Genomic DNA, 27,160 nt, shown 5'->3' with positions numbered 1-27,160 from the left:
GAGTTCATTTCAAACCCCAATAACAATAAAATGTACACAGTAACTTGTAAAACCTCAATTTACATAACAAAATACACAAAATTTCCAGGTACGCACAGCGCCATATTCTATGATTCAACATGAGGCAACAAAACTTCCGGTGACGTGTTTCGGCCTTATTACATGGTAAAGAACCAAGCTTGTGAAGACATCTCTTTTAATCCAGTAGAAATATTGCTCTCGACTTCAAGACGGTTTTGCACAAAAATACTACTCTCTTGTTATCTCTGCGTGCGGGTCACGTTAGAACATTTCTGCTGTGAAATGTCTTTTGCACCACCCGTATTTATTTGCTTGAAGATCACATTACAGTAGTGACTAGTGAGCAGGAAAAGCCTCATCACATCCCAATTAGTGGGAAATCGAATGCGACAACATGACGACTTAAAGTACTTTCACAAAGTTCACGATTTTGTACTTATTCAAAATTTGTAACATTTTTCTGTAACATCAGTTGATTTATTTGGTTACTTGATTTAATAACCGGTCTGAGAAATTGGGACTGGACCTCCTCTTTAATTGGCTTCTGTAAAAGTGGCCCTGTGTGAGTGTGTTTATTTTGGTTAGTGTGCGCACTGTGATGGACTGGTGTCCCATCCAGGGTGTATCCCTCCTTGTGCCTGTTGCTTTCCTGGTTTAGTTCCGGCTCCCCACATGACCCTGTATTAGATAAGAAAATATCCAGTATAAGAAAATTGATGCACAGATGTTGTAGTTTATAAATTATTATTATTATGAGTTTTTATTTTCAAGATCTTGCATCAGCTCTTGAAATTCATTTATAATTTCACGGTTCTGTCTATCAATATGTTAATTAACTGATTGCTTTAGGAATCGACCAAACAGCTGGTCCATGAAAGTTAATCTGTTTCAAGTGAGTATGTCATGTTTTAAATGAGACAGAATTGATTAAACATTGTATAGATTTATAATAATTGGCATTTGCATATACGCACCCATATACAGAATGCACACATATACTGTATACTGTATATGCTGAAAAACATTTATAAAAATGCAGTTAATGAGTAATGGAAGTAATTGTGGTAGTTTAATATTTCTCAGAGTATCTCGTCACAAAACAAACACACTGGGTTAAAGTTTTGATGAAGTCCTGTATTGCATCTTTGTGCAATACAGGACACATCCACTAAAAGATAAGTAGACAATAGCCTGTCAGCTAAAGGGTTAAAAAACACTGAAAAACATTGTTAAATAAAACTGAAATTGACAAAAGTTTCCCCAACAATAGGAAATACTATTTACCCAATCTTCCCTTTGTTGTTCTAAAATGTTCCCCATGACTGAAACCATAAAGAATGTTAGAAATAGTGATGTATTTTTTTCCGTATTAGTTAGGTCTTATTTTTATTCAGACATTTAAAAATACATTGCTGTAATAAATAAATTAAACCACAGAGCATGATAAAAAGATGAGATCCACAAACATCTTGTTTTTACTTTATGTGAGGCATACACAAGCATTGGGTAATTTGGAACCTCAACATCAATTTACACAAACATGTCATGAACTCTGAAACATTTAACTTGGAAGAGAAACAGTTTCTCTCTCGAACAAAATTCCCTAAAAAAAGAGAGTAGTAGAGATTATCATGCACATTACAAAGCGCTGCTGTCAGTTTGAATGGTTTTATAGTGTTTGATACAAAAATGAAAGCAGGACTCTAGAGTGTGCTACAGTGTTTCTCAGGGGGCCTTTTTCAAATCAAAATGTGAACAAGGCCTGACTGTACAGGCTGTTTTGTTTGCTGATGCTTTGTTTTTTTCTGTTTCTTTTTGTTTTGCAAACACCAGGTTTCTTGTTTGAAGCTGGTGCAAACCTTGATGCTCATGAGATTAAGCTTCAAAGAAAAGCCCCTGCAAGGTTTTTCTGTTTGTCGATTTGACATTCTCAGCATGCGCTTTGATAATATAAAAGCTGTTCGTGAAGAACTGTTTGGGAACATGAGGTAAAAGTGCTGTGCCATTGTTTCTACAAGAGGTGATTGAGATTTATTAAGAAAAAATTAAACCACTTGATTTACGTACAATTACATTCATTCAGAGCTGAAGATTTTCATTTCTTTTTGGATTTTGGCATTTCCCACAGTCTTCTGTCATGCACTTTGGACCTTCAGCTAGTTACTTCTTTAAGATTTGAGGTGTGAAGCTGATATAACAGTGCACAGATTTTAGTGGGAATAATAATATTTCAATTTATTTTGAGAGAAAGTGGCTATTTTAAACTATGGCAGTATATTTGAAGGTGGCACAGTGGAAAAATGGTGAAACAGCAGAAAAAATAACTAATGTAAGTGCTTAATTTTTTATTAGTTTGTAGTAAACAGTGGTGATTGTATCTGTTTTAATGGCAACAGATTTAAGATAGGAAGAAAAACCCCAAAATGTCTACAATGCAGTTTTTCCTGCCCTTTTGTCCTTTTTTTGTGTACAATTTTTCATTACTTGTTATTGACATACTGTAAGGGAACTGAATACTCTTTCAAACAGATTTATCAATCCACACTTTTCAGCAAATTTAGAAGTGAAAAGAGATACAAAAACAGGAAGCAAGAATTTTTTTCTAGGGCAAACTGTCATATTCAGCAAATAATCCAAAAAAAGTCAGAAAGACTTCCAGGAAGAACTTTTCCTGTGTGAACGTTTGCTGGTTTCTACCGTAGATTGGCTCAAAACTTCTGTAGATGCATTTAAATAATCAATTCATAAACATACAGTAATGTGGATGGAAAAGAAGCATAACCCTGCATTTTGAATTCTTATTTTTCATGTACCGTAATGTTTCAGGTCTTTGGAAGTTAAGGATGGGGAAGAGAATGAGCACTTGGCCACGCGGCGAGAGGATAGTACGGATGTGTTTAGCTCCCAGTTTGAAAGAATTCTGGAATCGGACCGGTTGAAAAGCACCCTCTACAGCAGCCTGGACTCACTCGACGCCCTCTCCTCCGCGGACGAGGCGGACCTCTACTTCAGCTTCGACCTGCCACTGACCCCGTTGATCCAGCAGCGCCTCAAGGAGAGCAGTCAGCTTCTGCAGAGCGCAGCCGAGTTGGGAAGGCAAGAGGTGCTAAGGGTGGCCAGCGAGGGCAGAGGCGGAAAGGCCATGCTGGAGGTGTCGACGTCGTACATGGACGGCCCCCCAGGAGACTTGCTCAGCACCAGCCAGTCGGACCACCTTTTAGATAAATATTCAGCCGGACCCGTTGTCAATGGAGTCCTCGAGGCCACATCTAAAGCCAAAAAGGACTCCGGGTGGCTTCACTCCTGTCTGAGGTAAGGCAAGCTGAGGTCCCATTTCTTACGGCAAAGACTGGCTTTCTGTTCATGGAGTAAATACTGGCTTCAGCACTTGTTATTTCAGAGTTTGTTTTACTCTTTTTTTTAATGCTTGCTTTTAGTCCGTCTCACAGGCAGTTTCATTTCTTCCACAGTGCTTCTGATCTCAGATCTCAAAGATCACTTCCCGAGTTCTTATTTCCTCACAAACTAGTACTTAATGTGAGCCCAGACCTCTGTGAGATGGAAGAGGTTGTTGCATTGAACTTCAAAGTTAGGGTCTCAGATGTGTACCTGTGTATCGCCTGTCCAGTGTTTTCTAATCAGCGTATCAGGGAGCCGAACCCACAGTCTTGATCATCAGATGCATGTGCGGTTATTTTTGATGCAAAGCAAATGACTACTCCATTACAAACTTTTGTTCGTCAAATTTACTCATGATCTCACGAGGAAATTACTCATGATTTCAAAGATCATAAAGGCTGATCCTGAAATACTCTTAATTGGCATCAAGATTGTCTTTTCATTGTGGTGATATTTGGCAAATATGTACTACTTTATTATTATAGCTGAGTGTAGTGAACTGAACAGTACTATGAGCGATGAGAACTGGCAAAATACATTCTCTCCTTGACTGTCCTCTGCTGGAATAAAATGGTACTGTTTGATGTGGAACAATAAGATAAGGTGATTAGATGACCACCTCAGGTGTACAGGTAGCTCAGATAAAAATGGCAAAACTGAGAAATTCACTGAGAGATCAAGATGAAAATATCTTAAATTCTTGACTCATAAAGAATAACGAGCTGCATACTGGTCTGTGAGACAAAAGGTGAAACCTCCAATAACCTCCATAATAATATGGTTGCTTTGACGATATTATGAGCAAGCACTTGTGTTCGTATATTCAGAGATTACAGTAAGATTCAAGATTTTGTATTCTGTTAACTATGTTGAGAAGGCAAGTGAAAATGTTTAGAGAGCCCTTTTCCCCACAGTTTGTGGGTTTGAGGAAATGACATTTGTTAAGAACTTGTGTTCTTCAGTTTAAAAATGAATATTTAAGCAGCTGTATGTACAGTTTGCTTTGGAAGTAATAGTGCAGGCCATTGTGTAATAATTACCTTCACTTAATAATCAAAAATTAAATGTGGAATTATTAAATGTGTAACAGTGGTTTTGTAATGTGCCTTGATATAATGTCTAGTAAAAACATTCACTGTACTTTACAGTTTTTCTATTTGGGTGATTTGAATAATTAATGATAATGACAACTACAAAACATCTTTATCAAGAAACTTAACTCCTTTGTTCTAATTCTGGCAGGACATTATTTGTAATTTAGAATTTGAACTGGCACTGGCATTTCCATCACTTTAACTTTGTAAGAAAAGAGCAGCAGGGATTTTTATAACTGTGAATACTGTTAAGACACCACATGTGCGGTATCATGTGTAATTCGTTTTCAGGCAGTTGACTAGACTTTTAAAGGACAGCTCTCCACATCAGAGTAACTGCCAGGCAATTTGGAACACAGACGAAAGGCTTCACAGCTGTCTTGTGTTAATGAGAGGCCATGTCAGTCGTAGGCCTATGTGTCAAAACAGCACTGAGTGCACAGCCAAATTTGGATACACTATATTTAACATAAATCAATTCCTATAATTTTACTTTTTTCTATTAAGAAATTGGAATCCAATTATACCTATAAGTTGATTTTATTTTCTATATTCAGAGATCCATCAAGTGACATGTGGTAAAGTAGTTTTATTCTTTTGTAATTGAGTTGGGAGTAAAATGACATGCAATACAGACTTAAATGAGCCTTGTGCTGACATCCAATTCCCTGTAGAATCTGCTCATTTTTCAATGACAAGGTAGTCTGAAAGAGATTGCTGGATCCAACATCTTCCCCAGTGATTGCTCTCTGGTCAGTCTGCTACAGAATATCAATTTGCTTAGCAGTCCCTTGGATGACTTTACAGAACTGCTTAGAAAAATGAAAGTTCAAAAAGTTAATTATGCCATTAAGAAGGGAAAGTGATACACACTGTAACCTTTTTAAAGAAATGTCTCATTTTCGTAGAAGAACATTAGAGCAATACAAAAGTACAATTGATCTCTGCATAATGAAATAGGTTATGTATGATCACTAAATGTTTATTGTATCGAACCCTATCCTTTATATGTGATTTTTTTTCTGTAACTTTTTACAGTATATACAACAAACTAGATACCTGTAGTTGTTTGAAAAAAAGGCTATGTTGCCTTTTGTTGTGGATATTTTTTTTTTTAAGTACTAGGCTTATGACATAGCCTACAGGAAACAGAGAATATTCCAAATTGACCTGTGTTAGGATTGCACTAAAACAAGTGGCAAAAAGACATTGTACAGTACATGATAAAAGACACAGTACTTATGTCAGTCTTGTACGGCTAATATGTAGATAGTGTAGCTCTCATCAGGAAACTGGTACAATTTAACATCCATACTACTTTGTGGTGTCCACCCATCCACTTTCTAACTGGAAATCTGGGTAATGGGAGATGACTGAGACCATCCCAGCAAGCAGTGGGTGCAAGGCAGGATACACCCTGGACAGGATTCCAGTCCATCACAGGGTACAACATACATTCACAGGGCTAACTTTCTGAGAAGGCAATTAATTGCCAATTTCTCTTTGAGCTGTGGAAGGAAACTGGAATACCCAGCAGAAACCCACCCGAACATAGGGAGAACATGCAAACTCCACGGAGATTGTCCCCGCCGTTCTGAAATTAAACCCAGAGGCCCTGGCTGTGCAAGGCAGCAGTGCTGACCACTGAGAAACTGTGCCATCCACTTTCTGGTGTGTTTACTAATATACTAATACTAGTATATTAAACTAGATGCACTGAGTGTCTAATGGAAAACATTTTGATTTGTTTTACCATTTGGATCAGTGAATACTGAAAGGAAAGGTTTGGTAATACAGCCAATCCATGTTCCTTTCCTGTGATGAAGGAATGAGCTGGTAGTCATCTTATGGTAACTTCAGTTACTTACGTCTTGTCGTTAAAGTAGGAGAGGTCCGGAGAGAGAAGCCACTGATTGTGTTCTGGTAAATAAAGGTCAAATCCCTCTTGTGAAAGAAACATATGGAACAAGGAGGTGAAACAAAATAAGAAGAGAAAATTGCTAGATGGAGTGCTTCCTCCTTCCTCAGTTTGCTCATTTCCTTTCCTTTGCTACTCTTGAACACTGGACATTAGACAAATCGTTCATGTATGAAAGTAAAATACCATTATATTTACCACTATACGGTATATTACTTGTATATGTATATACATATTTTGCTCCTTTTGCTCCTTTTGGTGCAGGGTTTATGTTTTGGGGAGAAAATGAATGTTTAACCTCATTCATTGATACGTCCCAATTTTTTAAGTTGCATTTAACTTGAAAAATACTGTGAGGAAGTTTGGTCTTTAGCAATGCCACAACAGTCTTTCCACTTTCACCCACCCAGTGTACCACTCATGCCTGGTGGTCTCTCAACAGACTCCCTTAGACTCCCTTAGGCAGACTCCCTTAGGCAGACATTTAGAGCCCTCTATCGTTTCCGTCTTTCGGTATCATTTCTGATTCATAGCAGGCTTCACATGCAATGTTTATGTCGCCAATATGCCTGTTTTCTTCCTTTTCAGACAGTTACTGAACCACACCATTGTAATTTACTGATTGCTGCAACATTTTAACTTGTTTAGTCCTCATAGTCGCTGGTGTGGGAAGTGGGGCCACTGTAGAAGTATGATTTTCTCTTATGCGTTTGTGGGCAACAACACCACAGTTCACTGTAATGATGCCTTTAGTTACGTACAGTATTATCCGTGTTTGGAGCGCCTGTTGGAAGTGCTGTGTCAAGTGCTTATGGCTTATGGATACTCTCTCTTGTTTCCCCAAGCGCAATTGGTAAAATGCCATTGGGCCCTGGAGATTTATTAATTTTGAGTGCTGCTTAAACACTTCTCTTCTATGGTTATACTGTTTCATAAAGAACTTTCACAGCCTGGGGCCAGTTGTTGACTTCTTCCTCAGTGAACACCTGAGTGAAATACTCATTTAGCACATTTATTTGTTTGTCTAGAAGTTTCCCATTATTGTTCTGCACACATTTTACAGCACCCTTTGCTGTTCTTTTGCTGTTGAATTTACTGAATGGATCTATTATTTATCGTAGCACCCAGTGCAATATTCCTTCTCTGTTTTGGTGTTTATATAATCCTGTTTTATATGTTTGCAGTTCATTGGGCACCTTTTCTTCAACTGGATTCTGATTTTATCTAATCTTTTCCTGAAGTGCTACTTTTTCCTTTATATTTGTACATGTTGATTTTTTTGTAACTGTTAGCACTATATCTGTAATGTAGAGATCTTAAATATGAAAAACTTTAATGTCCAAAAATATTTAAATGGCCTTTAATCACGACCGTGGATCAGGTGAAAGAGATTAAAAGGAACAACATCTGCATGCTGCTGCTGCTGCTGATGATATACTCGATCACGTGACCTGTAATGTTTCAATCTGGCATAGAGAAATACTATATGTGAACGCATTTCCTCAAATTTTGGAAGGTTGTGGAGGCAGAATCCTGACATCGTGCTCCTTCAGGCTTCATAAATGCCATATTTGCAGTGCCAGAGAGAAAATGATGAAAACACTGTTGCAGGATTCTCCTGGCACCCTCTGTGTTGACAATCAGAAGCAAAGAGTGATCTGTGAATAACCTGTGTTTTGAAGTATTGATGACTGTTGAAGAACTAAAAGGAGCTAAAAGGTTTGGCTTTTTTAAAGTTTTTGTATTCATGAAATAACGGTGAATATGGTATGGGTTTAAGTAAAGGTAGAAGCCATAAATGTTTTTTTTTTCAGACAATGGTTTTCCTAGACTTCTCTCTCAAGGAGTACTCCAGTTGTGCATACTGTATATCGTGTACTACTGTATATATGTCTCTGTTAATTTTGGGGTCCCACCACCCCTGATTTCTTTGATTGGCTGGAAAGACAATGCAGCCAGGTGTCTATCTTACATTGCACAAGCCAGCTCAACCTGGGGTATAAGGCTGGACCACGATGCTGAAGGCTGAGAGGGAGATGCTTGTATTGGTTGCGTTTCTAGCTTGATTGGCAGGATCTGACCATTCCTGAGCCCAAGAGGGAGGAGCTGCCCCCTGGTGTGGGTCTGCTTCTGAGCAAGCCATAAAGGTGAAGGAGAATGGAAGAAACTCCCGTCTGCCATAACCTCTTTAACGGTGGCTACTCCTGATCCAAGAAGAGCACCTGTGAAAAGCAGGACTAGTCTTTGCTGGGAGTGGTAGCTGAATCGGAAGGTGACCATTTGGCCCACTAGATACCAAGACAACAGCTTAATTAAGAGGCTTCACCCTGGGAGCCCAATCAAAGAAATGTGTTAAATTTCAGCTCAGGCCTGTTTTCATGGCAATACTGCGATTCTGACTTTGGAGAGGGGCAGCTTATTTGCTAAGGAGGTGGGTACCTTCTCTCAAGTTAGGAAGCAGAGTAAGGCCATACTCGCCTGTAATGACTCACTGGGGAAACTACAATGCCTCTGTGATGCACGGCCCTACTCACTGTGGGATTTTATTGTTGGTTGTCTCAAGGACTTTCTGAAAGCTGAAGCCATACACATATGTTAAAACCGTATGCACCACTCTAGGGACGATATTTTCCTGCTTTCGGCAGCTGGAGAAGAGAATTTCAGCTGCTCTGACATCTGCCGACAAAGAAATAAATGGGTGGATGCTAAGCTATCTGTTTCCAGAACTATATACTGCTTAATTACTTCTGGCTGAAACGGAGGACTGAATCTGCTGCTCTGCCTTGTGTATGATTGGCACTGACATTATCTTATTATAAAGGTCTTTCTGTCAAACTAGCTACCTGTATGGCACATAGGGTTTATGTTGGTTCTGATGTTTAGAGGGACAGGCCTTGTGACTTCATTTTTAAACTTTTTTGCTATACTGATCAACTGCTCAACTTTCAGGCCACCAGAGGATTAGATGTATCATGTCAGCATTACATAGCTTCACAGATATTCTTCTGGATTACTCCGTTCTCACAGCATAGCACTGTAAATGCTACACACTAGTGTTTAGACCTTAGTCTAGAACTGACTGCTTTTCCTGGCCAAGCTGAAGAGCATTCTCAACAACCAATCCAGCATGTCTGACACAGCACGTGAAAGATTTACTTTGGGTCTGCAGAAAAGCATAAGAACATATGAAAGGATGCACATGGGAGGAGACCTTTATCAATCCTGTTTATTTAAAAGTTGAGCAATTCTAAAATTTTGTCCAGCTGTTTTTTTGAAGGAGCAGAATTTAGGTTTCAAAAGACACACCCAACTCTTTGTATAAAGAAGTGTTCCTGTTTCACTTCTGTGTCATACTAATTCCTTATAATATTAGTACTATTACTAATACAAATTCTGGAGTCTTACAGACTCGTTAATCAGTCATCTTAAAGACTACACTCTTTGTTTTAGGGTGTAGGAGACTGTTCTTTCCTTTGTGGATTCAGTGTGTGATTTTCCTTGCAAAGGTGATGACTGGATTCAGGGAAAATAATGAAAAGGGCTGCTATTCTGGGCTATTTTACATTAATTCTTGACGTGCCATTTTTATACTGTCATAACAATTTTGCAGCAGGACTGCTGGCTGAAGTGTGTTAATTTGGGCAAGAGTGTTTTATATCTTGGTTCGTAATTGCAGAAGAAGCTGTGTTTATGGTGAGGCAATAAGAGACAAGACAAATGTGCAAGCTGTGGTTTCACTCAGCTAGTAGTAGTATAGGTAGTTAAATAGATTGTATTTTCACTTGGGATCTTACTGTCTCATTATTATGGGATTGTTTAAAGTTTTTTTTTTAGCTGATTATCTACTTGTTGTTAACTGTTGTATATGCAAGCTTCTTTTCTCCTGCTTGTTACGGTTTGTGCTTGTTACACATGTTCAGCTAACAGGAAGTGGATTGTTCTTTACTTATGTGTTCTGAATTGTATTTAAATGTTACATCCTGGAACATGTGTGGCATGTTCCATCTAAAGATTAGAGCCTGTCACCGCAAGAACTTTGTTTGGTTCAGAAAACCCTGCCGATGTTCGCAAAGTTCAAAATAAACGTTATAGCTCATATAGTTCATTGAATAAAACAATATGGGCATTTGAGATTATTAATAAGAAAACAAATGTTAGTGGTTTTAGCAGTGATACTGAAGATTGATTATGTGAAGTCATGATAGTAGGTACAAATAAATACTATTACGCACTGTCATTTTCACTTTGATTTGGTACAAGGGCAGTGGACTCCTTAAGGCTTAGGCCCTTAGAAGTATAGCTTTACAGAGATAAGGATTGCTAGAGGATGAGTCTTTTTAATTTGATTGTTAGCACTGGACACACTCCTAACTCTACTCTCTTTCTTGAGTTGCATCCAAACGTCTGCAGAAGTTTTAAATATACACTGCTGGAGTATCTTTAATTGGTTATTTGAGCATCAAGGGAAAAAAATATTCAAAGTGTTACAAATTGTGTTTGTAAGACGACAATATTTGCAATTTTTCAGGAGGAGGGTGAATGCTTTCTGAAGACACTACAGTATATATGATGTTTGGTAATTGAGAAATATGGGTGTAGAAGATTCTATTTTTTCATGTGGACACAAACTCTTCTTGTAGTGACTATATTTATGTTTCTCTATTCCTGCTGCAATACATTGACTCCACGGATGTATTTGCAGTCCTTATATCTGATGACTGGCCAGTTTGGTATTCTGTTTACTATTTGATTTGGATTAGGATTTGCTTACGTTAAATTCTGTCTTTTTAATTTCTAATTCCTTAATAAGAATAAGCCCTTCTTAAAGCACAAAAGAGGTATCAAAAGATTTTATAGAGATTAACAGGAGTCCTGAATCAAGTCTCATTCTTTATGGGAAGTAACAAAATGCTTTTGTAGGGGGCTGTTATACTGCATTTGCTTCTAGGTTGAACAAACAACAAAAATATGACTTTTGAAGAGCAAATGTGACCACTCTGAAGACCTAATTCATATTTCCTAATATACAAAACACAGTGACACTACTGTAAAATGCTATATTGCAACAATACATGCAGAGTTATGAACGTCAAAAGAAACACATCCCTCAACAAATTCATTTGGCAACAAATTCACAAAGATTTTTACTGGAAAAACAGAACAGACATGATGCGGGTAAATTCCTTAAGCTTATAAACAGCAACATGGGAACATCAGGAGGGGATTTAATGTAAAGGTCACATGCTAGTCATGTGTGGAGTCTGCCAGTGTTGGAAACTAAGCGATGTACTGTACAACTGTGATGCGTGCTTTGCACTAGGTTGCAGGTGCTTTCCTCTGTGATTCAGTCTCTTTCCTATGGTAGAGCCTGGACAAGCATGTGCCTGTTCTCTGGTCTCTGAGCCCTAGATGCCACCCATTGTCCCAGTTCATCATTAAATGAGCGGCACGAGGACATGTATTTGTCCTGCTGGTTGTCACGTGAGGATAAGCTGGCAGGAAGGGCAGCAAGTGAGATTCCTGGACTTGATCACTGCAGTTGTTTTGCAGCAATTCACAGGAAATGACATTCTATTGAGATTAGACATTTCTGTCCCAAACAGCACCCTTGGATAATGATGCATTAGTCTGGGAAAACGTCATGACTCTTGTAGTCTCCCAGCTTGTCATTGAGGAACTGTGGTTGTTATGTCTTGCTAGATTAGGAATTACGGGCTGCGAACACCCCAGATAGCAGGCACTGAGTTAGCCCAGCCTCCAACACGCCAATGGCATGAAGATGCTATTCACTTGATATGCAGGGCATATTGGTTCCTTTCTGTGCTTTTCTTTCTGGATTTTCTACAGACTGCACATTCAACAGGAAGTTGCCTTATCATAGCTCTTCCATTAATGAGGTGATTTAATGCAGATGCAACAGTGAAAGTCACAAAAAGTAATCACTTCGTACCAAAACCTTTTTTATTTGTATCCAAATATGTTTAGAAAAACAAACATGCGTAAATAGAGTGCTGGGTTTCTTTTGATGATCGGCATATAATGTAAAAGTATAATCATGATTTCTCATTAACATTTCCTGCATGAAAGAGATTACATATATACAGTATATTACATACAATTATGCTGGATATGATTTTTTAAAAAAAACACATTTCCCAGCAGTAGAAAAGGTACAGAATTAAAAATAATAAAACACTATATGAACGTCTTCGCAATCAATACCCCTTCACTCATCAGACAAAACCACTTATGAAACACATATTAAAAAACCAAAATACTGTATTTTTTAAATTTATGTTGAGTTCAAACACTTTGCAGAGAGAATTAAATTTTTTATTTAAATTATTACATTTTTGTTTAATTATACATATCTCTGTCAAAAAAGTTAAATTATTCCTGACTTCCCTTTTACCATAAATTGTGGAGAAAAGAAACATTTTGATGATTTCCTCTCAAGTGTCTCTTGATATCACTTTCCATTAGTTTAAGATAATTAATGTAACAATTGTTGTGTCTTTGCAATGTTGCATGACTTGCACTAACACGAATGTAACAATGTAATGGCAGATATAATGGCAGATATAATCTCCTTTAGAAAGCAGCTGTGATTACATCACTGATTTGCTTTGCTTTGCTGGGGTACTGTTTTTGATCTGTCAATGTATAATTTACACTTTTTGGAACAATTGCCCGGTTGTTCGAGGGGTATTGTAATGAAATGCTGTTTCCAGTACAGCTGGGCAAGCTCTGGTTTTGTATCATGATCTGAGAAAACCAGACACAAAAACTGACCAGAACATTATTTAAAGCTGTGTGAAATGGCTCCTTCAAAAAATTGAGTGCATTAAAATACACAAAAAAAGTCACTGAAGTAACATGAGCTCAGACATTGACATCACTGGACATAAATAGGATTCCAGACGCTTGTGAAGGGAAGCATGCAAGGAGGCTTACAGTACTCACAGGGTTAAAAGCAAAAGCTAAGTCATTTTCGACCAGGATTTCAGTCATGCTGTATGATAGAATTACCACTCAGCTCTCAGGAAGCTGTGGCACCCCCTACAACTGTATTTTAATGAATAAGCAGAATTTAGTACCTGTGTCCTACAACCCAAGGAACAACTGCTCCTCTGTCTCCATGTAGGTCAGAACAGCCACTGAAGGCCAGTCACATGGCTTAGGAAAACAGAAGTGATTATTACTGACTTCCCAGTTTAGAGGCTCATATGGGCTCCTTTGTGTCTGGGTGTTTCTCCCATCCCGGCCTATCCGATGCTGAACACGGCTCCATTCAGTAAGTCTCGACCTTCAGCATGCATGACATACTCATTTATCGTCATGACGATGGCAGCTACTGCTTTCCATGCGCTGAAAGAAACGAGCCGCGTTTCCTCCAGCTTGCTAGTCCTGCAGTGTCTTTTTCTGAGCCGCGTGCTGGCTAGGGGATCTTTTGATTTCTTTTTCTGAAGTGCAGGTTGGACGTGGCAGGTTTTGCTTTGCTGGCTTTATTTCTGCAGGTTTTTCTGTCCCAGGAAGTGGGAGGTGCTTTTGCTGGCAGGGATACATGTGAGCCTCAATAAAGGTGCAGCAGGCAACAGAAAAAAACCCAACTAAAAACACAAATACGATCCTGATGCTCGGTCCTGCTGATGTAAGAAAGCATCCATTCCTGTGACATTTTGTGCAGTCGGTAAAAGAAAACTATTCTGCCATGTACAACAGCTCATCTTGTTTTAATAACACGAGGATATAGGTTGATGCAGGTTGTGGTAAAAATAGCTAATATGCAAGGAATGACTGAGAGAGGAAACGGGAATTTTATTCAGAAAAGAATTTGGAGATGAACAGCACAGAAAGTGAAGTTGAGTTTTAAGTGTTAATTTACTTTTTTCAAATAATGCTTATATCTATGAAAAGTGTAAGTGTAAGAAACGCGGATTTTGAATTTGCCTTTATTTTTTTTCTTTTCTGGGCTGAGCCACAGAGAAAAGAGGTCCTTTAAAACTCTCCACACGGCCTGAAAAGGAAGTCTGTGTAAAATGTATCAGTAGGCGGCAAACTTTCATCTCTAAAGCTAAAGGCTTGCATGCCAGCCCAGTGTAGATCGCAAATGGAGCAAGAGCAGAGTTCTCAGACCCATTGACATCACAACCCAATTGTTAAGTTAAATTGGGCTAAAGCATTGGTTCTCAGTCCTGGTCCAGTGGGGCTCCACTATCTGCTGGTTTTTGTTCCATCTGTGCCCATAATCACCAATGTAGAGTGATGTGTGGTTGCTGGTTTAGATTTTTCTGCACTTAGTCTATTATTTCAAAAATACCGTAGTGGAAATCCATTATTTCTAACAACTTTGACACACAGAACCTTAGGCAATCTTACCTTTTGGCGATATACACTGTATATATTGTAACAAACTAAGCATTTTTGTAGTAGAGCTGCTGAATTAATCAATCACTCCTTTATTTCTGACTAAATTGCTCATAGAAGGTGATCAGTCAATGAAAAGACGCAGGTGGGAATGATGCTGTATCAGACAACTCTCACAGTGTTCTTCTTTCTGTTGAAATCCTGTTGGTTAGGTTTCAACTCACATACCTGAGTGAGGGCAGTGCTGAGACTCGCTAATCAGCACAGGGTTCATATCGATTCTAAATCTTAGTCAGCTCTTTAGGAGTTGAAAGCATCTGTGTCTGAGAACTTGACTGGAAGAACAACAACCCAAAGACACAAAGACACAACAACCCAAAGTCACCCAGGACCACAAATGAGAGCTACTGGTTAAGCCCAATTCAGCAGTTTTCAGTCCCCAAAGCTCAATGTTCTAGAAGGTGAGACCTTCTTCATCTTTACCACTAGCTCTGTGTTAGACAGCAGGCACACTGTTCCCTTTTGTCTTAGAAGACAAAATAATATGCAGTTGCTCAACTGAAGAAAGAGGTTTTTGTAAGTTTTAGATTTCTGTAAATTCTTCTCAGTTGCAGGTTAAGATGTGAAATGTCTGTGGGTAAAATTAATTAACAATATTGACATTAATTTGTCATTGTAAAAAAACTGTATTAACAAATTAGACACGTACAGTAGTTTCTACTGTATTTAACCTCAGCAGGTTTTCATGTCCAACAAAGTGTCTAATGCTTAGTAAAATGGTATCAAATCTAATCTTGCCAAGGAAAACTTGACAGATCAGATTTCCGAAAAATAATGTTTAAAGTGTTTAAAAATCACCTTTGTGAAAAATAATGTGGATTCTTCTCTAAAACAACAAAGATAAAGATTATCCTTTGAAAATTAGACTGTTGAAATTTCACCAGGACGCTGGGGCTAATACCCCTACTCTTTTTGAGAAATGCCCTGAGATTTTTAATGGCCACAGAGGGCCAGGCCCTCGGTTTTATGTTTTATCATAAGGACGGTGCCTTTTTTAAAGTATAATGTCCCATTCACTATATTGGGGGATTAGGACGCATACAGACTGCAGGGTGAGTGCTACCTACTAGTCCCAATAACACCTCTTCCAGCAGCTTTTGCAGGAGGTCTCCCATCCACATACTGGCCAGGCTCACACCTGGTTAGCTTCAGTGGGTTGCCAGTTGTGAGTTGTAGTGTGATATAGCTGCTGGCTATATCACTTTGGTCTTTGGTGCCCTCTTCTCATGATATCATGTTAGCTGCTATGTGCTTAAATTCAGGCTTTTGAATTGCTTTCAGCTTTCAAAGTTAACGTGTTGCATGAGGCTTTAGGATTTGTACATTACAGTGCTTTGCCAGGTTCTAAGCTTTCGCTGGATCTACTTCTGACAAATTGGTCCTTTTAACTCACAAGTACAATACACCAATTTGTCATGCGCTGTACCAAAGTTGGTTTCCCCCTTGTCATTTCGCAAGCGTTAATGCTAGAAATTAATGCGGTAGCTTTAAAAGGTGATCCTTGAATTGAATAATCAAAGTCAGTTTTATGGGATTTGTAACTCTAAACAGAAACTTCAGCTTGCTGAAATTGGCTAAACACCTACTCCTACAATTACTAATCGACTGCATCAGCCCCCCTATCAAGAAAAACAGTAGCTTTTAATACTGTTAGTACTAAAAAGTACTAGTACTAACTAAAGTTAGTACTAAAAATACTGATCCAAAGAGAAATTTGACAGTAGGTTTTGAAAGCTACAGGCAGTCAAGCAGTTTGTACAGGTGAATAGGTGAGCAACAGTCTTCATTCTTTGACTTCTTTCCTGTTCTCTTTTGTTTTTAAACTCTTTACTGTTCTTCAGTATCCTTAGAGTTTTTTGTGAATTGATTGATTTTCCCCTAGATGGCTTTATGTTCTTCATTGCTCATACAGGACACACATATTCTGCTGTTATGAGTCTAAGAACTTTTTATACACAGAGGATTTTTAAACAAGGCACTTTAAAACAGTTTGTGTACAGTTTTGTCCATAGCGTAAAGTAACATAATAATGGTAGAACATCTATTCCTTGCAAAGGTATACATCCCCTTTCAGCAATGAATTATAACTTAATTAAAAGTGTTCGAACTGAACAATCTTATGGATTACAGATGTTAAATGTCAGCAAAGCCTGCAAAGAAGAAAAAACTAAATGTTGTTTGTGTAAGTATTTACTCTGTGGAATATGCAAAGCATAAGTTATTTCAGGTGTACAAAATTACTCTGTCAAACAATTAGTTGACTGAAACTTGCTTAGTTTGAGCATTCAAAATTTGATGAAACATTCACTTTAAAAATATATATCATAAAGCTTATATACAGTGAAATTGGTTATTTTGACAAATTTCAAATTTGTTTTCCAGATTAAAAGAAAGTGAGGCAAAAGTACAGAATGTCAACTTTTATATCTTTTATACATGTTAACCCACATTACCAATCCCTCACCACCCCCCCAACTCTCTCACACAATTTCAGGTCAGCAGTATTGTGACAAATACATAAAAGTAAATTAAACTAGTGTAAAGGTAGTGTATGGCTGCATACTCCTAGCATGCAGTGACTGTTTCAAGTTTGCGGCCCATCAACTTGCCACCATTTCTTAACTGCAGCTGCTTTCGGTTGTGGCTTGATTGTGGTGTCGTCTGACTTTAGTTTCCATTTCAACAAGTACTGTAAAATACAGCTCAATAGGATTCAGATCAGGAGAGTGACGTGGTCAGTTCAAAACATTCTACTTCTTCTTCCTGAACCACCCCTTGGCTCCTTGGTCTCTTTGTTTTGGGTCGTGGTCGTGTGGCAGGGAGAATTGCCGCCCACTGATTTTGGAGGCATTTTTTGGACATGGGTAGACAGGCTGTTTCTGTGCACTTCAGAATTCATTGTGTGGCTGTCCTCATCGGTCACATCATCAATAGAAACCAGTGAACCCTTTCCAGAGGCAGCCATACATGACCAGGCCATGACACTACCTTCACCATGGTGGTGGGCTTAGGATCTTGGGATCTTTCTCGGTTTCTCCACACTTCTGCCATTCTGTCTTTTTGATAAAGGTTTATCTTTGTGTTGTCTGTCCACAAAACATTGTTTGAGTACAATGGCTCATCTGTGCAAATTCTAATCTGGCCTTATTGTTTCTGTGCTGATGAGAGGTTGGTATCTTACAATGTAGCCCTTGTAATTCTCAAAAGTCCCCAGCGCACAGTAAATTGAGATACTTTCACCCCTGCACTCTGGATACTGTCTGCAGTCTCTTTGGCTATTTTGTGATTGTTTTAGGATTTTTCTTCAGACCTCTAAAAATTTTTTTTTGTCATCAGCTGCTGTCATCTTCTTTGGGTGACCTGGTCTCTGCTGATCGCTTACTCATCCATTACTTTTTTTAAGACATTCCATATTTTTGATTTTATGATTCCCAATCTCTCTGCTATGGCACTGATTTGAATTTTCTTGGTGCTCATCTTCACAATTGCTTGCTTTTCCATTATCAACAGATCTCTAGTATTGGTCTTCTAACTCAAGAGGCAGACCTAAAAGGTAAACTCCAAAGGCTGGACCCAGTTGTGTCCCTTTAAAAGGACTTTTATCTTTGCACATTAGTGCAACATGGAACACCTGAGCAATTAGAAACACCTGTCATCCATTTGCTGCAATACTTATGCTTGCCTGAACTGGGGGGGATTGAACACAACAAATGACATTTGTTCCAACACGGATAAACATGGTTGCAAAATACCTGGGATACAAAGAAAAACAAACTGAAATTCTATACCTTTGCCTCATATTTATCTTTTGAAAGTACAAATTTCATTAGTACACAGCAAAAATGACCAATTTCACTGTCCTAGTCCTTACACTTTTCACTGTATCCAATATTTGTCCTTCAGCAGAGGGGACATTAGAAGGTGAATGGAAGGTGAAAGATGGCTGAATCTGTTGAGTGGAAGACAGGCAGGTCAGGGCAGCAGCTGGCTTTAACTCCACAAGGGAACAGAAATCCCCGACACCCCCCAAGAGAACTGCAGAGTGGCACGCATTGTCATCTCTACTCACGCTGTATGTACTGTAGGTACTGATCACTGGTCTGGTCTATCTTCACTTAAAGCCACAAATTATTATTTTGTTTTCATATAATCAAATCTCTGCATCAAATTACACATACATAAAATTGTATTGTACTTGTCATTATTATTAATCTCTTGATCGCAATTACAAATTGCTTCACCATAAAGAAAACAAATACCAAATTTTGACATTTCTGTCCAAATTGCTTAGGAGGGCACTGGTGAGGTTGTGATTTGTTAATAGTGAATGGACCCAGGGATGTTTATCAAAGAGTACACTACATGCACATAGTGATTATGCTATGTTTTCAAATGCTAACCTAAAGTTCTACTATCACTCATTAGAGGCTGTACATATACAGAGCACCTTTTCACTGTTCCTTTCTTTATCTCTAGCATTATACACATAATAAATAATCCCCAAGAAAGAGCTGTACTGTATGTAAAACTTTCTCAGTGAAGCTCAGCTGTGAAGTTAAGAGGGGACTTAACCTTTCTTAATAAATCACAATCTTAGAGGCAGTGTTGGTATTGAGTAGTGGCAGTTTATTGTTGGAATGATTTTCATGCCCTTTTCTAAACTACTTTATCCTTTTCCATTGTTGGATTTTTTTGCCCTCAAGTTGTGACATTTTACAGAAGCTGAAATAATCCTGCGCCATGGGATTACTCTTACCTGCACCATAGCCAGTTGATTGAGTTGAAAGGTTTCACGCGGTTCTGAGGCTTTTCTGTGACTCATCACCAGACTGACAGATTCCTGCAGATTCTGTCCCCTGTTGTGACATGAAAGCTGTCACTTCTTCACACATAGCCACTGCAGCCCCAGTTACTCTTAACTAAATATGAATGACACATCTACTGATATACTGCAGGCACTTGAAACTGTTTTTCACTTAGGGGTAGGGGTGTAACCCTGGCGTCCTGGCCAAATTTCTCATTGGTCCTTACCAATCATGGCCTCCTAATAATCCCCATCTATGAATTGGTTTCATTACTCTTCTCTCCTCCCCACTGATAGCTGATGTGTGGTGAGCATTCTGGCGCACTATGGCTGCTGTCGCATCATCCAGGTGGATGCTGCACATTGGTGGTGGTGGAGGGGAGTCCCCATTACCTGTAAAGCGCTTTGAGTGGAGTGTCCAGAAAAGCTCTATATAAGTGTAAGCAAGTATTATTATTATTACCTATACCTTTAAATTGAGGTATTTCTGAAATTATTGTATTGACAGTAGTAGGACTTGTAATTAGCTGCAGTGTTTTTTTTATTATTTTTAAGAAGATGGCTGGCTTATGGTTCTGGTGGATAGCTGAGTTTATAAAAAGCCAGAGTTTAGTGGAATAGAGGCAGGGTAGCATCTGGCTTTAATTAACTCCACAAGGCAACAGAAAGCACAGACCCACCCCAAGACTTCTGCAGAACTGGAGTACTGAAGATTGTGCGCCACTTAAGTGTGTCTGTGGGATCTGAACATTGGCCTGGTCTATAGGCATACTCTCAAAACATCCATGAAGAGGGGGGAATTCATACAGTGTTTTAATAATTTGTTTTTTGACCTTTTTAAACAAATTTAGGCACAATGGAACACATGGTTTTCTAATCATTTTAACCAGGTGTACAGCACAAAAACTTGTTTTGTACAATGCAGTTCATCGTGTACAAAGTACATGGCCACAAACACAGGGAAGGAGTATGAATTAGAGCTTCAATCCTTGACCTTGCAAAATGATTGGTTTCTTTCTTTCTGAGGCTCAGAACATCCTGGACTCTTTTGAATCACATGTCCAATGTTGTAAAATTTGAGACTTCATATAAATTTATCCAGAATTGAACATGGAGGAAAACCCACTTAAAATCAGACCTTACTGCCACCATAGACAAAGTGGTGTTTATACAATGTAGTCTGGTTTTGCTTTTGTTTTTGTGTTACTATTGCCACATCATGTAATAGTTTTGTTTACATGTTATGCATGTATTTGTTGAGAAGTAATACAAATGCTGACCTGTGGCAACTTACTGTACAGTATGTGTCAGGAGTTTTACAAAGGAAAATGCACATTTACAAATTCACTGAATGAAGCCAAAGCACTACACTTAGAACTGGTTTTGGTCATTTGGTCACATTTCCCTAGCTAAGTCAGTTCAGTTTACAAAAGATACCAATCAGGAAGGACTTTGGAGCCACAGATTGTGTGTATACTAAAGCCCAAGTATAGAGAAGAACATTTCTAAATCTATAGAAATAGAAATTTATTACACTTTACATGGGTTTTAACTACTTTATGGGGGTAAGAACAAAGCATGCGCCCCTGAATCAGTTATTCAGGTTATTGCGTTGACAATGTCAGTAGGATTATCATATTGTACAAAAAGTCAATGTTAAATTCTTTCAGGACAAATGTAGGGTAATTTACATGCCAACTGCTTTTATAACCTTTTCCTGCACTGTATTTATTGAAATTGTAAATACACATTGACAATTATGTGCATTGTTTAGCTACTGTACATTTAAACTGAGAAGCACATACGGTATATAAAATACTGTTTGTACAGTTGTGGTACAGTAAATAACAGTGCTTTAAATGTAACTGCTCAATTAAGTTACTAAAACGAACACTAACTGTTTAGTGTTGCTGGTGATTATGGCCATAAAAAGGCTACATTTATGTTCCTTTAAAGGGACATGTACAGCTTCTAATCCTACTTTCCTCTCAGACTTTTGGTTCCTAATGTCTTCTGAATGGAAGAGCAGCCAATGGCTCTGTTACAATATCTGAAGGCCGCATGTCCTACATTATATTCTACCTTAAATTAATATTTTATTTTAATGAAGACATTTGCATGTCATCATTTCTTTGTTTTTATACATAATAAAGAAAAGCTAATGGTAGAGCTTGGTGGTTTTTTTAATGTTTCTTGCTCTGGTTGTCACAACTGTAGCCTTATTTTTCAGGAGTTGCAACACATGTAACACATGTAGCCACCTGCTTGTAATATTTCTTAGACCCTTCTGAGATTCTGGGTTTAGTTTTATATGGCTGACTTAAGTGTAGTTAAATAGATTTTTCATTAAACAAAATCAATTTTTGTTCATTATTAGATTTGTGCCCCAGTGGGTAAGCTACAAAACATATTGGGATTTCTCTCGTTTTTTCCTTATACTACAAGTCAGGAGTGACTAATTTGGAAAGGGGACAGTGAGACATTTTACCAGTCTTGATTTTTTTTACATTTGTCTGACATGAGATAAGTGCCATCCTGCTACTGTACTGCAGGAGTGAGTAACAGTATGTTTCTCTGTCTGATGAATTACAGCAATGTTGGTGCTATGTAGATAACACACTCGAAGAAGGCTCCACAGCCCAAACGTTGTGTTTCCTTTCTTCTCTTTTCAGCATGTCATAAACCTTTACGTGTTCCTTTGTAGCATGCTGCCTTTTCTTTCAACTTTGTCACTTCTTAAATATCAGCATTGATGTACTTGCTTCCGAAATGCACGAGCACTGATAAATCAACAGTACCACATTTCAATTTAAGTTGACATTTAGCCATAATTGCTATAGCAGGGAGGGGAGTATGCTAATTAGTTGTTTGCCCATGTTATTCTTTGCAGAAGTGAAAGTCCTGAGGATATTCAGTCAAGGTGAAGACTAATGAGTCAGATTGTTTAAAAAAATAGCTTCCTGCTCTCAGCTTCCAGGGCCCTATATTGCAAACACTTAAGCATTTAAATCCCTATAGGAATCGATGCACAGAAGTGTTTTGAATCTGAAGTGTGTAGTACACATGCAAAGGGAAGGATTTTTACATACACACATGGGAATATGGGATGAAGCTACAGTAAATAAGCTTTTATTGGCAGGAAATAGAAATAAACAAAAGTAGATTGCGTCTTCCAGTGCAGATCTAAAATATTAATACAGCCTTGGGCATTTAACAGTATTTTTTATAATTGAATGCTTTTTAGGATTAACAGGGTTCATAAATTCTACTTTTATAGCAAAAGGAAGCACATCTTTTCCTCAGTCTCAAATGTGGGATCATTTTATTTATTGAAACAGCATAAATCCTTACCGTGTCACTAATTTCAGAAAATGATTCAGTTAGAGATGCAGTTTGATGTTTTTTTTTACATTACCTAGACATGTAATCAACATATTTGGTTGATTATTGAAATAAGACTGTGTAATCATCAAATTTCTATGAAACCATTTCAGTTCAGAATAAATATCTACACTTACCTGGTTTCATGGCTCTGTAGTTCAGTAAACAAATAAGGCCCAGTGGAGTTTTGTCATTTTAGGTCTCATTTTACTGATCAGAAAGTGACTCATTTCTGTAAAAGTAAAAAAGACAAAAGAAAAATGAAGAAAATTAGTTATTAAAATAAAGTATTTGTGTTTGGCAGTGCATTTAGACTATTAAGATATGGAGATATAGTTTTATTTAGCTTTAGTTAACTGAAAACAGGATTCTGATAAAGGGTGCTAACAGTACCTGAGACTCTTGTGAGAATTGTCAGATAACACAAATCTGCTGTGTTGCAAATATTATTTAAACAGCAGAAGCTTTACAAAGTACTAAAATGCTTCAGAGACAGGTAGCAAAGTGTAAGGTGTTACAGTACATGCAGACAGCAGCGATGTTTATTCTAAATATCCAGGATCTAGAAGGATCAGTAAAATGAAAAGCATCTGAAGGTTTACATAGAGTTATCTGCTTATTCATTTAAACATTGTTGGGAAGTTAAAATAATAATGCCTGGGTGTGTGTTTAAGAGAGTAGAACTTCAAGGAAGTAATATTGAAATACATATTGCTAAAAAACAGATTGTTTTGATTCTTCTCACTATACTATAAGAATGGTACAGTACTGCAGTTTTAGATGTAGTGCAAAGGACATCAATTAGACTAATTCCTGGTCTGAAGGGAATTTCATATTCAGATTAAGGACATTGGATGTTTTTGTCTTGAAACGCAGAAAAGGTATGTGTGGTAATCTTAATTCAAATATCCAAAGTCCTGAAATGCATTAACCAAGTTAATACAGTGGACTTCTTTGAGCTTCACAGTGATAAACGAAACTAGGAACAGAGCTCTGCATCCCAGTGAGGAGGTGTCAGGACACACAGATGATTCTTTCCACAGAGAGTTGTAGAAGTGTGAAAAATTCCAAAAACATTTTTTTTATTTGATATTTCATTATTTGCCTCATACATGATGGCTGTAAGAAATGGCCTTTTGAGTCATCAAGCTTCTAGAAACCAAATGAGTTGAATGGTCTCTTGTCATTCATAACCTTTCCTATGTTTTTCTGTTATTGTATTTTCAGAATTAATGGACTAATGATACTTTAGCCAAGAGCTAAATCAATTTAAAAGCTCAAAGGGGTGGTCTGTCTAAAATGTTTTCCTCTGAACTATTATAATGTTTTTTTTAACAGCCATTCAAAATAGTTTGTTCCTTTATAAAAATGTGCGATAGATAGAAATTTCTTGTATATGACCTGGAACCCAAGAATTTTATTCCAGTGATCTTTTATGTGGGCGGCACAGTGATGGAGTAGTTAGCATTGCCGCCTCTCTACACTCGGGCCCTGAGTTCAATTCATAGGGTGCTATCTGTTCACCCCATGCTCGCGTGGGTTTCTTCTGAGTGCTAAGGTTTCCTCCAACAGTCCAAAGACATACTGGTAGGTTAATTGTCTTGTGGGAAGCTTGTACCTGCTGAGAGTGTGTGTGTTTACCTTCTGTGTCCCATCCAGGGTGTATCCTGGCTTGCGCCTGTTGCTTTCTGGGATAGACTCCAGCTACCCCCATGACCCTGTACTAGATAAAGCAGTTATCCAGTACCTGTCTGCATTAAACCTCCACTTATTCCTTTTAAAATTTACATAGGTGAACAACAGCAGCAGAATACCTGTTTGGAAGTCAGCTTAATCTTCAGGGTTGAATCTGTCTTCATATCTCCGTCCGTCAAGCCTGGGACCGGTCAGTGCTGCGATAGACTTAGCTATTGCAATAGAAATGGCATGTTTCAGCAACGATTGTAGAAAGATTGGATTTTAGATTTTTTTAATTGACTTTTGTCAATTTAGAAACTGGCTGTAGACAAGCCTTCCAGTATTAAATTTTGGAAAGGAAAACTTGTCCTTATGTCACGTCACTGAGCAGGTGTTCAAAGAAGAGCAAGGCCATGTGAGAGAAACTGGTGTGGGAATGAACAGATGGAGATACACTTGCTCAGCAGGAGTTGATGCAGGGGGGCTGCAGTTTAGGCATTTGGCGCTCATGGCTCAGAAAGGCCTGTTGTGCCTCAGGGTGTTTTGTACCGATTTACTACCCCATTGTAGAGAGCAGTTCATTAGCTTTGATTTGTTTTAAATAAATTTGATGTGATTTCTTTTAGATCCCACTCTATACCGACCTCAGATCGCAGATGGTAAGCAAAGCTGAGCCTGGTCTGCCCTGGGGTGGGGGATGTGGAAATCCAGATTGCTGCTGTAAGTGCGGCTGGGGACCAGTAGGTGGCACTGTTCAACCTGGACCAGAAGTTTCAAACAGGGCCCCAGTATGGTTGACCAGTGCTGTTGCAGGTGCTGCCTTTTGAATGAGAAATGAAACTGAAGACCTGACTGCCTATAGGTAGTTGCCATGACACTGTTCGTGGGAGTAAGGGTTTTGATTCCAGTGTCCTGGCTTACTTGTTTGCTAAATGAAACTTCCCAAACCCCGGGTTATGGAAAGGTCTGGGGAAATATATAGTTTTTTGGAAAAAATGATTAAATATTTTTTACATCAGGAAACAGGCATTATGTGGAATTACGGCAATACTGACAAAGTGAAGGACAGTAGGTGCAATTATCATTTAATCCTCCATGAGCAGTTAATACACATTTGAGTCAGTCACGTCAAATACCTGTACAGCCATGCCAACCTGTAAGCAGCCTGGCTCTCGATGATCGGTACCTGTGTTGCCACACCGCAGGATTCAGGAACTTGATATCTTGGTTATTAGAAATAAAGTAAGTGTTTGCCTATATCTTATCTGTTTTCGTATTTGCCTCAGTATTTAAACCTGTGAAGATGTGGTTCTGGTGAGATGTGGTGTAGTGCCTGCTCAGAGTACGTATGATTGTACAATTGTATGTAGGGAGATGCGGCCATTATAACTAGGGGCAAGCAGAGCCGGATTTTGGTGTTCCAAAGAGGGGTAAACGCCAATTGAATTACGTCGATTGACATGATGCACTTTAAGTTATTGTAATGACCGGGGGATTTGCACAGAATGAAGCTCAAACACCCCTAATGTGCCGGCAACACCACGTTTACTTATCTCCGCCTGTCGGATTTTGACAGACAGAGATTTAAACTCCCCGAAGAGGTTACACACACACAAGGTAAGGATTAAGTACACAAGGTAAGCATTAAGGAGGGGTACTTCAGTTTACTAAGGTGGGTTACAAGGACAAAGCAGCAAACACTGACAGCTATTTACTATGGCTCCTCATAAACTCTCTACGCTATTTACACTGCCAGGTCAATCTCCACACTCACCTCAAGTCCAGCTTCATGGCCACTACCCCCAGCCTGCCTTGCAGACGCATACTGTAGCTAAGGGGAGGTGCAGCCACTAAAGCGACCAGTGCGGACGCTACACTATTCTAAAGCTAAACCACTTGATTGATGGAACGAGTCAAGCGACCATAACTTCAATACTTCTAGTTTCTAGAAACAACCGCTAGATAGCGTATGATTATTGATCATAGAGTCGATCACAAGCATGTTGTTTCAGCTATTTTTTCGTTAGTCACTAGTGTTTCCCTCCTTCATAGGCCCTACAAATTTCGTAGGCCCTAGGCACTGTGGCTACAGTGTCTAATGGGAAATCCGGCACTGGGGCCGAGTGTTATTTGGGGAGTGTGAGGTGTCTAATGTGAGCTGATAGTAATAGTGTTGTGTGCTGTTGGTTCATGGATTATGATTCTGTTTTTCATATTTTAGACTTTTGTCTGCTTCAGAGAAAGAATTTAACAAATCTTTTAGTATTTAATTGTAGCAAGAAACCACCTGAATCCTCAGCATGACTTGTGTTATGTAGTTTCCATCAACCTAAAATGAAATTTCAAAAGGCTCGCCCACAAAATGAAGCAGTGTCATGGTAGCACTGAAAGAATCTGCTCTTGTCATATATCCAATTTTGTGAATATCACATTTAGATG

At 38.5% G+C, this 27,160-nt stretch overlaps 1 protein-coding gene across 1 annotated transcript in view; it reads left to right on the top strand.

The window, feature by feature from the left end:
* The window catches only part of psd3l (pleckstrin and Sec7 domain containing 3, like), a 231,074-nt gene that overhangs the window by 49,683 nt on the left and 154,231 nt on the right, over window positions 1–27,160 (top strand). The window contains exon 4 of the mRNA XM_088910121.1: window positions 2,848–3,333. Within this exon, the coding sequence (XP_088766247.1) occupies window positions 2,848–3,333 (486 nt within the window). The remainder of the gene's footprint in view (window positions 1–2,847; window positions 3,334–27,160) is intronic.

This window comes from Atractosteus spatula, chromosome 3 (genome assembly GCF_055471065.1).
Source record: "Atractosteus spatula isolate fAtrSpa1 chromosome 3, fAtrSpa1.hap1, whole genome shotgun sequence".
Lineage (NCBI taxonomy): Eukaryota > Metazoa > Chordata > Actinopteri > Semionotiformes > Lepisosteidae > Atractosteus > Atractosteus spatula.
Note: the sequence above shows the minus strand (reverse complement) of the source record. Positions and strands in the feature narration are given on the sequence as shown.